Source organism: Pseudonaja textilis, chromosome 1 (assembly GCF_049901715.1).
Source record: "Pseudonaja textilis isolate UNSWEBS1 chromosome 1, rPseTex1.2, whole genome shotgun sequence".
NCBI classification, from domain to species: Eukaryota; Metazoa; Chordata; class Lepidosauria; order Squamata; family Elapidae; genus Pseudonaja; species Pseudonaja textilis.
Window position 1 is genome coordinate 81,302,721 of NC_141990.1, and position 14,176 is coordinate 81,316,896.

The 14,176-nt window shown below is 39.7% G+C and overlaps 1 protein-coding gene across 2 annotated transcripts in view; it reads right to left on the reverse strand.

Annotated features, from left to right (window-relative positions):
• Positions 1-999: 999 nt before the first annotated feature.
• The window catches only part of CCDC170 (coiled-coil domain containing 170), a 73,128-nt gene continuing 59,951 nt past the window's right edge, over positions 1,000-14,176 (reverse strand). For both annotated transcript variants that reach the window (XM_026705015.2, XM_087939409.1), the window contains exons 7-11: positions 12,898-13,098; positions 7,956-8,129; positions 7,488-7,730; positions 6,902-7,138; positions 1,000-1,585 (exon numbers count right to left, since the gene is read on the reverse strand). In XM_026705015.2, coding sequence (XP_026560800.1) covers positions 1,433-1,585; positions 6,902-7,138; positions 7,488-7,730; positions 7,956-8,129; positions 12,898-13,098 — 1,008 coding nt within the window. In that variant the 3' untranslated portion in view covers positions 1,000-1,432. The remainder of the gene's footprint in view (positions 1,586-6,901; positions 7,139-7,487; positions 7,731-7,955; positions 8,130-12,897; positions 13,099-14,176) is intronic.

A 14,176-nucleotide genomic window follows, 5' to 3' on the forward strand; every position in this document is an offset into this window, starting at 1 on the left:
ACAGCACTTAAAAATGACAACTATTTTCCAAATGTTATTTCTACCAAAGGAAATAGTACCAGAAACTTGATCTAGATAGACATTTTCAAAGCATTTATTTAAATTACTAAAAGGGGTGTAGTTTAGAATAGTAGATTCAAGTTTTCTTAAATTAGCGAAGTATTGAACCTTTGATCTTCTAAATCTCTGCCTGATACTGAGTTATGGGAGCTGTCCTGTGATGAATGGATTGTCACTTCTAAATCTCCGATCCTGTAATATTACTAAGTCTTTGCTAATTTGGTAGATTACTAAAAAGTCAAAGCATCTATGTATTTAAGCTTCAGCAAGAAAAATATGCCACCATTTCCCTTCCTGTGTTGATTTTTCTTGGTCTTAACTTTCTATTGTTGCCAAAAAGAGTGAAATGAACAATGTTACTATAAGAACTAACATAATTCTCCCTAATTCTGGGTCATGGTGGAACATGGAATGACTAGGAATACTACTTATTCATAGTCAGTCTTGGCAAATCCTAACACCAGAGAAATACTGAATATGGATATTGCTATTATTTTACTTATGAAGCTTGAGGTATGACGTTTCTCCTTTAAAATGAACATTTCTCTGCTCTTAGAAGCTAAGGTTCAAGAAATCTGAGGACCCTATGGAAAATATTTCATGGATTATGGGACTGAAGCCAAAATGGATGTTTTAAATTTTTTAATCAGTTGTTATTTTAATTTTAGCTGTCCAAGTGCTAATCTTATCTGTTTAATTGTGCCAATGTGATACTTCTTCCAAGTACTGTAAGTTCTAGCTTAATACTCTTCCTCAAATTTTAGTAATTCTTTGACATGTTAAAATTGGATGCAATTTTAAAGAACTCTTGTAATATTTAAATCACTATTGTAAACATATTAAAAATGGACTGATATTCTTGGGAACTTCCTATACATGCCACAGACTCGAAACAGGCACATTATATATATACATGGGAAAACTGAAGACACAGGAACATCTGTTCTGTGACTTGCCATTTACTTGACAATTACTTGTGAAATAATCTCATCTCTTGTTTTACAAAGAAAGCGCATTGGCACATACACTTGTATTCTAAGAGGATCTGTTGCATCTGGAAATATCTGTTCACAGAAGATTTTCCTCCTTCTGCCCTTCCACTCTCAGGATAGTTTATAGAACAGAGGGAGTCACTGCTCAATATCAGGCATCTGAGAGATTCCACTTTTTGATGATTATGAGAATTTTGTTTCAGTTTTGATGCTGAGACCTTAAGCTGTTCACCCAATTATATTGTTTATTAAGGTACTTCATTGGTATTGCAACGAAATGTCAACTTTTGGAACATCCACCTGGACTTCTGCTGTTTTAACTATTATTTGTAGAAAGAAAGGAGGCATCCAGTGGAGAAGCTGTAAGAGTCTATCTTCTTTCACTGACACTTGAAGCAGGCACAAGGAGAGCAAAGATGCTGATGAGAATGGATCAACCCCTCAAGACGAGTTACTATTTCATAGTCAGGAAGAGCCACAGTGTCGATATTGAGACCCAGCATGCGAGAGATGACTCTTCGGAAATCTGCCAGCTGCAAGACCAAAGGCAAACAAATATGGTAGACTATATGACATGTCTTCTCCCAAATCAGAATGCTAGCTTACAGCAATCTACACCTGAAACTCCTCTTGATGTTTCTATTATCTGAAAAGATGTCAGGAGTGGTCAGCAGATGAGCCTCTTTTAGTGGTGTCACTACACGGCTCACTACACGGAACTCACGATGGAGCAAAAATAATTATTTCGTTTGTTGCTCGAGAATTCTCTAAGTTACAGGAATTGAAGTCTAACTAGTGAAACCTAGTCTAAAGAGGCCAGTATGTTTTGTAATTCAGTGGCATATTCTTACCAAAACTAGGGACCTCTGAAGAGGATGTGCTACACATTCTGAGTCTCTCAGTTTCACAGCAATATACAGGTAGTTCTCAATTTCTAGGTTCTATTATATTACATGACCTAAAACGGACACCTAAAATCAAAAACATCATCAAAAAAGCACAACAAAGAATGTTCTTTCTGCAACAACTCAGAAAGCTGAAACTGCCCAAGGAGCTGCTGATACAGTTCTACAAAGGAATTATTGAATCTATCATCTGTACCTCTATAACTGTCTGGTTTGGTTCTGCAACCTAACAGAAAAGACACAGACTTCAGAGGATAATTAGGACTGCAGAAAAAACAATTATTACCAACCTGCCTTCAATCAAGGACCTGTATGCTGCACGAGTCAAAAAGAGGGCTGTGAAAATATTTACAGACCCCTCACATCCCGGACATAAACTGTTTCAACTTCTTCCCTCAAAACGATGCTATAGAGCACTGCACACCAGAACAACTAGATACAAGGACATTTTCTCCCGAACACCATCACTCTGCTAAACAAATAATTCCCTCAACACTGTCCAACTATTTACAAAGTCTGCACTACTTATTAATCTTCTCATCACTCCTTATTACCCACCCCTCCCACTTGTGACTGTATGACTGTAACTTAGTTGCTTGTATCCTTACGATCTATACTGACTGTTTCCTAGTATGATTTGATTGCTTATTGTACCCTATGACTATCATTAAGTGTTGTGCTTTATGATTCTTGACTCTTGATGAATATATCTTTTCTTTTATGTACATTTAGAGCATTTGCACCAAGACAAATTCCTTGTGTGTCCAATCACACTTGGCCAATAAAGAATTCTAAATTCTAAAAACTTACAACAGTTCATTTAGGGACCGTTCAAAGTTAAAACGGCACTGAAAAAAGTGATTTATGACAATTTTTCACATTTATGGCCATTGCAGCATGCCCATAGTCACATGATTGAAATTCAGATGCTTGGCAACTGGTTCATATTTATGACCATTGCTGTGTCCCATGGTCATGTGGTCACAATCTGCAACCTTTTGATCGGCAGGGTCAATGCAGAAGCCAGATTCATTTAACAACAGTGTTACTAACTTAACAACGGCAGTGCTTCACTTAACAGCTGTGGCAAAAAAAGTTGTAAAATGGGTAAAAATTCACTTAATAATTGTCTCAACAACAGAAATTTCGGGGTCAACTGTGGTTGTAAGTCAAGAATTATCTGTAGTTGCTGTTTGTTTATTTCTGCACCTTCCAATCAACTGCCTGAACTAATCCTGCCTGAACTAGTCCTAGCCATTTTCTTGGCAAGATTTTGCCCTTGCTTCCTTCTTAAGGCTGAGAGAAAGCTGCTTTGTGCGTAAGGTGGAAGTAGAACTCATGGTTTCCAGGTTTCTAGCCCGTTGCCTTAACCACTACATCAAACTGGCTCACATATATATTTACCCACCTATAAAAAGAAATTATTTTCTCAAAGATGGCTGCCCAAGAGAATAAAAATTAAAAAAAAACCCCTAAGTGCATTTCTGAAATCTTTATATTATTATATTTTGCACTTCAATGTCAGTTTTCAGTTTTATATGCTAAAAAGCAGGCAACACACATTCAACACATCAATCAGTAAATGTTTTGGAACCCTTCCTCATGACATTTCGTTAAAAATAAAAACTATGGAAGAATATCTCCCAAGAGAAGCACATTCCCCTTCTCCTGTCTGAAGTTGTGATGCCTGGGCTTAGATTTAACATCTTCATTAAACTCAGAGAGACGTCAGGTAGATAAATAGATAAATGTACAGTTTAATCTACTTATTAATATAGGAATTAATACAGGAAGGAGGCTGAAAGTAATTGTTTTGTGCCAAACATTGGAGCATATTGTGATTTTTTTAAAAAAACAAATCAAAATAGAGGGGAAAATTTAAAAGTTCTGTGTAATTTGTATTGGAGTCACATATTTAATATCGCACACCTCACTGCACGATCTGAATTCACCTTAAAATACGTTCAGACCTTTGTGGGTCAGTGTGTTTGAAAGGTCGCATGCCAAATGCTTACAATTATTGTTTGTTCTTTAGTCTTGTGCTATTAAAATAGATGACATTTGATGTAACAGATTGCAATATTTTTGTTTTTGAGAGGAAGGCAAGTTTTGAAAAATAAGTTCATGTGGCATTCGTAAGTAAAACTCTATCTATAAAACATTAGAGTTACATTCACACAGATCATCAGGCACGTCTGTTCCATAAGTCGGCATTTGTGGCTCAAAGGTTTCATTTGATCATTGTGTGTTGTTCCCAGAAACTATTTTTCTTGGAAAAGTGTAATGAAGACAACTATCTGTGGGTCCTTCCCTTTAGGATGAGATTTCAAAAACATATTGGGGTCTAAATTAGATTGTGCAGAAGTATAATAATAATTGCAAAATAAGGGTTTTAAAAGAAAAACACTCTTCGTGCCCTAGGTTTGTTTTTTTGTTTTTGTTTTGCTTAAAATAAAGACTTTTCCAATATAGTCTTGAACAGGGGTGGGATTAAAAATTCTTAACAACCAGTTCTGTGGGCGTGGCTTAGTTGGTGGTCATGGCTTGGTGGTCATGTGACTGGCTGGGCATGGCCAACTCAACATCACTCACATTGAGGCACGCTTCTCCTCACCTGGCCTCTCATGACTGTGGGGATGCTGCAATAGTTACAAGTGTGAAAAACGGTCATAAGTCACTTTTTTCAGTGCCATTGTCACTTTGAATGGTCACTCCACACAAGCAAAATACCAGCAAAGGAAGGGAAAAAAACTCCAGAGAAGTTCCTGAGACAGGAAGTCTAGTCCTGCCAAGAATGTAATAAGGGTTAACGGAGAGGCAGTTTCTGTAAGCAACACCAGAATGTTTCCTTCCTGCCTTCCTTACAGGATTAGGCCAGTAATTTCTTCTAACAACCGGTTCTCCACATTGCTTAGAATGTTAACAACCGGTTCTAGCGAATAGGTGCCAACTGGTAGAATCCCACCCCTGCTCTTGAGACCATTTAACAGAGTTAGAGAGAAATATGCAAAGAGGACTCTTTGCCAAATAACTTCTAAATAATTCATACTTGCACAAGTCTCCAAACAATAAAACACAGCTGACCCCATACAACCATGGCAACCTATGACGAACCTATGGCACGCGTGCCAGAAGTGGCACGCAAAGCCATCTCTGTTGGCATGCGAGCCGTCACCCCAGAGGAGGTCTACTGCGCAGGCACGCGCGCCACCCGCCCGCCAGCTGATCATCACGTAGCTGCCACGCATGTGTGGGGGGCATGGCGCGTACAGGAGACGCGTGCTCATGCACAGAAATGCATGGTGTGCATAGGGGGTCACACATGCATGCACAGAAACATATGGCACGTACAGGGACTCTTGTGCGAATGTGCAGGGGGCATGGGGGCCCCACGTGCATTGCCTTATAGGTGCTGGCATGCGTGCGCACAGGTGCATGTGCGCACGCACACTTTTGGCACGGGAGGATGGAAAGGTTCTCCATCACTGCCATAGAACAAAGCTGTCCCAGAATAATTGCAGCTGTGACTTGGTCAATAATCAGTAGTGGAAAAGGCCATTGGAACAGAGTAGAGTAGAGTAGAGTAGAGTAGAGTAGAGTAGAATAGAATAGAATAGAATAGAATAGAATAGAATAGAATAGAATAGAATAGAATAGAATAGAATAGAATAGAATAGAATTCTTTATTGGCCAAGTGTGATTGGACATACAAGGAATTTGTCTTGGTGCAAATACTCTCAGTATACTTAAAAGAAAAGATACATTCGTTAAGAATCAAGAATCATAACGTACAACACTTAATGACAATCATAGGGTACAATCACTGCAACTTTTTATTGCTGTGTCTTAATTAAACCTCTTGAAACATGCTCAGAAACCTGTAGGTGATATTCCAGTCACATCGCTCTATGGTACCTTTTAATGGGAGAGTCCCATGAAGCTCTACAAAACTGTCTAGTGACCATAATGGTTACGCTGCCAATTTCTTTAAGCTTCTGGCATGCTAATGAATCCTATGGGTTGCACTAATGTTTTTGGTAGTGCAATGATTCATAATCTTGTCCAGGCAACTGTACATACAGCTTTACTTGTTCCCCAGGTAACTGGCACCACACACTAGCATACATGTGTAGATGAGCTCTTACTCCTTACTGCCTATATCCTCTTCCTTGCTCTTTTCAATTGAAAGAGAACTTATAAAATTGCTTCAAAACCCAAGTTGGCACACCTTCTATCAGAATTATTACAATGTGCTCTATGTGGAGCTTACAGGCGGTGCGCAATGCCATGCTCTGAATGGTTATGAACGTATATGGCACAGTAACACCAGCTACTATGATGTATTTGTGAGCTGCATTGGGCCCCGTTGATTTTTGGGTCCAAGTCAAGACGTTAGCTATTACCCCCAAAAGCCCTTCATTGCATAGAGCCATGTTATTTGCAAGGATTACCTAACTCTGATAACAGATAATCAGAGTTGGAAGGGACCTTGTAAGTCATCTAGTTCAACCCCCCGCCCAAGCGGGAGACTCTATACCATTTCTGACAAATGGCAGTCCAATCTCTTCTTGAAATTCTCAAGTGATGTCTCCAATTATTTCTGCCTTTCTCCAACAGAGTGGGCATGTTCTGAATCCTTTCTGTTAAATAGGCCTTGCCCTATGGAACAGTTAACCCACCGAGATTCAGGTGGCCCGAACCTGTCAGTCTTCTGTAGGGCATCAAAGAGCTGGTTCAAGATAATTGGTGAGCTTATCATCAGGGATATGCTTGTGTGGTATATGATTCACCCTGAATGCAAGGTGTTGTTTTGACTATCCTAGATTATTTATGATTCCTTTTAATAGACTGTTACCTGTCCTGTCAGTGAGCAAATATCTAGATTGATGAATGGATAAAGGTGACAAATAACACATAGCCCTTATTGGTGATCTTGGCACACACCTGTTTCTCTCTTTTCATGACTTCTTCAAGAGTTGATTTAAGTGCTGTTGCTTCTGTAGTCACGGACTCCAACAAGTGTTTAGCCTTTTCTTTATTTTCCTTTGCTTCACGCTCTCTAACATGTAGCTCAGACTGGACACAGGTTAATTGCTTCTCAACTTTTGTCTTCATCTTTTCCAGTTTCTCTTGAGATTTGCTTAGTTCTTCTATGGTTTTGTCTTGCTCCAGCGCTTTGATCTGAACACAAATTCAAAAAACAACAACAACAACATGGAAGTGATATAAGGGAAACATCATATAAGATGCCAAGAAGTATTTCAGTTTTCCCTGAGCCTCATCTACCCAAATAAGGCTCACTTGCAGGAAGAATGCTACACATATTTGAAGTTGTGTCAGGGATGGGCTATCTCCTCCTAATTGTCAGGTTCTTGAAGAAGGCACATTGCTAATCATTTCAAAATAGCTTTCTACTGTGAAGCAATTGTGATGGACAGGTTAGGCATAGTTATTATGAAGTTAAACGCAAATCTTTTATTCATACCCCTCTAAATATGGCTTGAATCACGCTATTAGCTTTATTACCCACCTTCAGTTCATTCGTGTCCGCAAGTTTAACTTTCAGATCTGTGTTTGTTTCTCTCGCCAAAGAAAGTTCATTCTGCAATCTGTCTGTTTTCTTTTGTAACTTTCTGAGTGTGAGGTTGGCCTCATCCCTTTCTACTGCCAGGGCTGTGCGCACTTGCTTCTCTTCTTCCAGATGGACGATCTTCTGACGCAAAAGTTTCACATGCAATTCTTTGTTCTCAAGTTGCTCTTTCTGAGTTTTTACCTACATGTTGAATTTTTTTTTAAAAAAAAACATGTACCTGTGTTAGTAAATATTCATTGATTTATATGCTCCGTTCAGGGAAATGTGGAGCCTACTTCTCTCTCTTCACTTTGATGGGATTTGAGTGAGACTTAAATGAGTACTATTCCAGCCCTAGTTTGGTAATACAATGCTGTAAAAATGAACCAAGCATTAATAGCTCTGTTGTTTAGATATTTTTCCTACCTTCCTCTGTAGGTTTCGGACCATGATCTTATTGTCAGTCAATGTATCTCTTTCCAACTTGATCAACTGCTCTGCGCGAGCCAGCACTGCATCCAACCTCATGTCAAATCCAACCTCCACTGCTATTCTGTCCAGGTTCATCTTTTCAGAGAGCTGATCCAGAAACTTAAGATACTTTGGAAAGAAAATATGAGGAGAAAGGCATCCAGTTTGCTCAGAACAAAGCTTGCATTCTTAGCCTCTTACAACTGCTTTAACAGAAATAAAGATTTATTAATGCAATAAAAATGTTACATTTTTATTGCTTCATGTTTTCTTGCCATGCAACTATTAAAGGCATATATTTTCAGACATTTGCAAATCATCTAATATGGCTCAGAGGGCTTGCATTTAATCTAACATGTGAAAAATATTTTAATTAATTCATGCTTTCTGAAAGACTTTTATGGCCAGGACTAAACCAACACATGGAAGTCTTCTTTATTCTTTTTCATTACAATAGGATGGACCCCAAAAGGTTCTCTTTTCTTTCCATGCTCATTCTGTCTCATGATTGTCCACGTCTTCAGGTCTTAAAAGAGAACACCCACTAATAAAACTAGGGCAGGCAGCCCACCAGAGAATGCCAATATTTAATCTGCATTAAGTACAGCATGCAAGCTATGCCATGTTGCAAGGGTTTTCATTTTTCTAAAGTTCTGAATACAGATATCACAAGTTTTCCAAATTTGTGTCACCTCCTAAAAGTCACAACAGGCCTTCCTTTAGCTTCCAGTACATTTCTAGGTACAACTCAAAGTGTTCAATGTAGCACATAAAGTCCTTTCCCAGTATCTTCAAACAACTTTCTCCCATCAGAACCCACCATCCAGTAAATATACCTCAAGAGGATCTGCTAGTGATGTTTCACTTTCCTGAAGTAGGGAGAGAAGGGCTGAGACCAAAAAATTGTCTTCCTCAGGGAAACTGTGGAATAGCTTCCCTCCAAGGTTAAGCCTTTGAGCTTTCCAGAAACTGGTCAGAATGGAAGACTATTTGGCATTTGTCTTTTAACTATTTAGGTGATATTGTTTTTTGTATATTGTTGTATTGTTCGCATTTTGATGCTGTCAACATCTTTAAGGATTAAGGAAGTAAACAGGTGGATCTTGACTTGTGACCATATATTGAGAAACCGTTTGAAATTAAAGGGTACTGAATGAATGGACTTACAATCCTGCTCAGAGTTATAACCGCTGCAATGCCCACATGGTCACATGAACAAAATTTAGTTGCTTGGCAACCCACCTTTCCTTATGTCCAACTGCAGTAATGTGGCCTATCTTTCCCTCATCCCACCCTCTGGGTCCCCGTAGACCTTACTCCTGCTTCTCACTCCACTGGGTCCTACCCCACATCCTCACTCTCATCATAGCTCGGTCACTTATATTTTCCATAGATTTCCTTTGCAGCCATTCCATTGCACAGTATGCCAACATGGAGGCCCCATAGTGCTATCCTGGAAGTGGGCACCATTTTGGAAGTGACCACAATGAAAACAATGAGTGATCATAATGTGGCCACTTCAAAATGGTGTTCACTTCCAGGACAGCACCATGTAGCCTGCATACTGTATAGGGACTTTGAGAGAACATTTTGCCTTAAAAATGGCCAGCACCTGTGCTGCTGTTTCTCTGTCCATTTAAGGCCTCTTCTAGCCAGAATAGCAACTGTTGGCTATAAAAGCTAAGCAGGGAGGCAGCTGGTACTGAAGTATTACTATAAGGAGTAGTAGTTGGAGGAACAGTAGCTGAAGGTGTAGAAGCAGTGGGGAAGCGTAGAACAGAGAGCAGTTAGTCAGTTCTATGAGTACCAGCCTGTGTGCTTGTATGGGTGTTGTCTAGGACCTGTGTTGTTGGATTGGCTCTTTGTGTTTTGGAGCCCACTGATTTGGGTCCACATTAAAAAAAAACATATAGGGAGGTTGAGGGGCAGAGTGGCCCTCTCCCTTTCCTGAAAGTTATCTTCACTTGAGCATTTTTGTTGAAAACTGGCAAATAATGCTGGAAACCAGCAAAAGCCCAGTATGATGTGTGGTCATGTGACTGTTGAATATCACAACCAGTCATAAAGCTAATCTGCACTACATGCAGTCATGGGGTGGCAGCCCAACTATTTATGTTGGCTGGGGATCTTTATGGGCTGTTAAGGCATTCATTCTATGGTTATTTAACTCTGAACGTTACAATAAAATGACAAAACGGAAAACTGAATGGACATCTCCAAGAAGTCACCAAGAACTAAACTTGATGAAAGAGGTACATTTTTTTAAAAAAATGTTTAAGATACCACAAAACTCTTGTGTTCTAAATGGTACAATGGCTGTATCTCTGGAGTTCTTCCATTCTCACTTAGCAAACAAATGGAAAATAATAAAGGTACTAATGTTTTCTAAAGGACATGAAACAAATAACTCTTCCTAGAGTTATGCATGCACAGCCTGGCATACAGTTTGCAAAGTGTACACGTTTTTCTAACCTTTAAGCTTCCTCTGATCCATAGCATCTACATTTGTATGGAAGAAAATGGTTTGAGGCAATTATTAGAGCTATCCTGTCTCTTGCTGGCACTGTGATATCCTAGGAAGGGGATAAGATACCGAGCTTCCCATAGAGATTTTTCACTGAGTCAGTACCTACTGGAGAGATGAATGTTCCAAGTCTTTCTCTCATGGCTGAGAGTAATGATTGTACCAAGAGCTACATCATGAAACTTTATTACAGACAAGTTTGGACAGTGCATTCAGAACAGGGACATTTCTACCTAGCCTACCACAGTGCTCTTCTGTGAGAAGGACAGAAAAATCTGCCTTTGCTGTGCTCCATTAAGATGGCACTCAAATACAGAAATAATAGGGTTTGACACAAAAGAGGCAAACTATGCCAAGCTTTTTTTTGCTAGATTTTTTTTCATTTATCCATACATTTTTATCACCCCAATAAGGATCGTTCAACAGAATGAGCAATGAAACAATCGCTTCCCTTTCAGTGGGCTTTATTTGCCTCCAATGACTTAGAAGATCCAAACTGGCCACAAAGCAGTGTCACTGTGATCATTATGTGATCACTGTAAAGCTAAAGAAGAAAATTTCAGAAAACAGAATCAAGGAAATGTTGACATACTCAAATGTGGAGTCAGATTCAGGAATGGACTGCTGGGGGTTCGCAGGGGTTCGGGAGAGCCCCTAGCTAAGATTCTGTGCAGTTCGGAGAACCCCCAAATCCAGGGGTGGGATTCAAATTTTTTAACAACCAGTTCTGTGGGCATGGCTTAATTGGTGGGCGTGGCTTGGTGGTCATGTGACTGGGTGGATGTGGCTTGGTGGTCATGTGACTGGGTGGACATGGCCAACTCAACATCACTCACATTGAGGCACACATCTCCTCGCCTGGCCTCTCATGACTGTGGGGATGCGGCAAGTGTGCGGTAAGTGTGAAAAATGGTCATATGTCACTTTTTCCAGTGCCATTGTAACTTTGAATGGTCATTCCACACAAGCAAAGTACCAGCAAAGGAAGGGAAAAAAAAACTCCAGAGAAGTTCCTGAGACAGGAAGTCTAGTCCTGCCAAGAATGTAATAAGGGTTAACAGAGAGGCAGTTTCTGTAAGCAACACCAGAATGTTTCCTTCCTGCCTTCCTTACAGGATTAGGCCAGTAATTCCTTCTAACAACTGGTTCTCCGAACTGCTTAGACTGTTAACAACCGGTTCTAGTGAATAGGTGCCAACTGGTAGAATCCCACCCCTGCCCAAATCCCACTCCTGGCTGGCCCCAGCCACCCCTCCCCACGCGGTCCATTTTGGATACAGGTAAGTGCAGGCCGTGCATGGAGGCTCAGGGATGGCAAAAAATGGGCCTCCCAGAAGTTCAAGAAGGCCAGAAACAGGCTCATTTCCGGCTTCCAGAGAGCCTCCAGAGACCAGGGAGGCTGTTTCCACCCTCCTAGAGGCTCGAAGAAAGACTCCAGAGCCCAGGGAGGGTAATCCCCCCGCCTCGCCGCCGCCATGGTGCAGAAGGCCTCCTGCCATGGCCACGCCCACCCAGTAACTGGGCAGAGAACCCTTTGCTAAAATTTGTGAAGCCCCCTGGTCAGGTTTATATGCTGAAGTTAGGAAAATAAGTGCTTATTGATAAGGGTAAGTAAAGTAAAAAGTTTCTTTAAAAACCCTAATTGAACAAACATTTTATAGCAAGGGTCCTATGAAACCTATGGAATGTCTGTAAACTTCAATAATATAATTAGCTGAGTAAGAGCTAGTTTTGATTTTATTCTTCTCTATCTGGTAAAGAGCTGATTTCTCAGTAACATTTTATTTTCATTTAAAATATATTATGTTCCCCTGCTATGTTCTCTATAGTACTGGCAACTTCCAGGAAAATTTACTTGGAATACTAACCCCAAAACAGATTGCCTCTTAGGGTCTAGAACTGGCATTAAAAGATATTTTAGTAACTTACCTCTACAAGATCCAAAACACCAATTCATTTCCTTAGATATTTTCAGGAATTGATGCTCACCCCACCCCCTAAGACCTCACTCTTCTAGTACTTTTTAATACACTCCAAGAATCCTGAATGTTTATGTATATGTTTTATGTTCAAATCACCACCCTGACCATACTGAAAAGTGATTTAACCAACAAAGTTTACTTATGTGAATATGACTGTACCTATCACACCATACTTTTGATAAAATCAGGACTATATCATTAAATTAAGCTTTCTCTATCTTGCCTTATACTGTCAAACTACCGGCTCAAGGGCCGGATGCGTCACGTGCTGGCCACGCCCACGTCTAGTTTAGTGAAGGGTGAAAAAGTCCTGATATATCATGTGATGCCGCCATGATGCCATGAGTTTGACACCCCATCTTATACCCTTCCTATAAACATAAGATATTACTTGTTGCTTCTCCAGTTTCCAAGCATCTCGCATCACATCTCCAGACACCAGCTCTCCTTCTAGACGCCTCAACTGATCCTGAAGCATTTCTGATTTATTTTCTGATTTTTTAGCTCTTTGCAAGGCCTCCTGATGCAGCATTGTCTGAGTCTCCAGAGTCTCGGTAAGTTGGCTTACTTGAGCTTCAAGCTGGGATACCATCTGGGAAACAAAAGTAAACTCAAATCAGAGACTGAGTATGACACCAATCTCTGGTACCAGAAGATCACCAATTGCAGAAGGGCAATAAAACAATCACTTTCTACTCAACAAAAAGGAAAAACATGAACACTTAATCAGAAGGACGATCTAATTACCATAGGGTAGCATATATGGACTGGGGCTGAATTCACAAAACTCACTAAGCTACAATTTGTCAGTTGAAAAAAAAAAACCTCCTTTGTTTGAATTTATATAGCACAGAAAGCTATAAATTGTAAAAGTTAGAGTCACACAATATGCTAAGCCAATCACAAACAAATCAAAATTAGAGCAACTTGTGACACAGACATTATATTAATATGCCCCTTGTAAATTCAAAAAAATATTCTAATGAAAACAAGTCAGTACATACTCACTTAAAGTTTATTGATAAATAATGCTATAAACAGATTACTACTGTTACAGTAATGCTTTTCTTGGCCAGTTTTGGGAAGGTTTTCCATTGCTTCTTTCCTTGGGCTGAGAGAAAGTGACTGGCCCAACTGGCTTTGTTCCTAAGGAGGGGCTAGAACTCACAATCTCCTGTTTTCAAACCTGATGCCCTAACCAGTACACCAAACTGGCTCTCAGAGCATTATATATTCTATTATAAATACATCAGGTTATGGAAAAGTGAGAAATTAATGCAATGATAGTTTTTGATGTACAGTGCTCCCCTTGTAATATCCCATGCTTTCATTTAATTCTTGAAAATTCTATAAGATTCACATAAAACCCTTGCTGATACCCTATCTGTCCATGCAACATATACAGTATTTGGAAGTATTTGCTCCAAATGGCAGATGCAGCCTGCAGGAGGAATAAAGATTGGAAAACACTTTTTTCCCCATTGCCATAGTTAGACTATGGATAAATACCATCCCTTTCTGCATATGAGCATGCAAAATCTGTTTTTAAAATTATTTCAAAAGACACTGCATATAAAAATATTGAGGTTTCCTAAATGGATGAATGAATGATAAGATGATGGGCAGTAAACTGGGACACAAGTCAAGGTGAGAGATGATTCCAAGGTCTA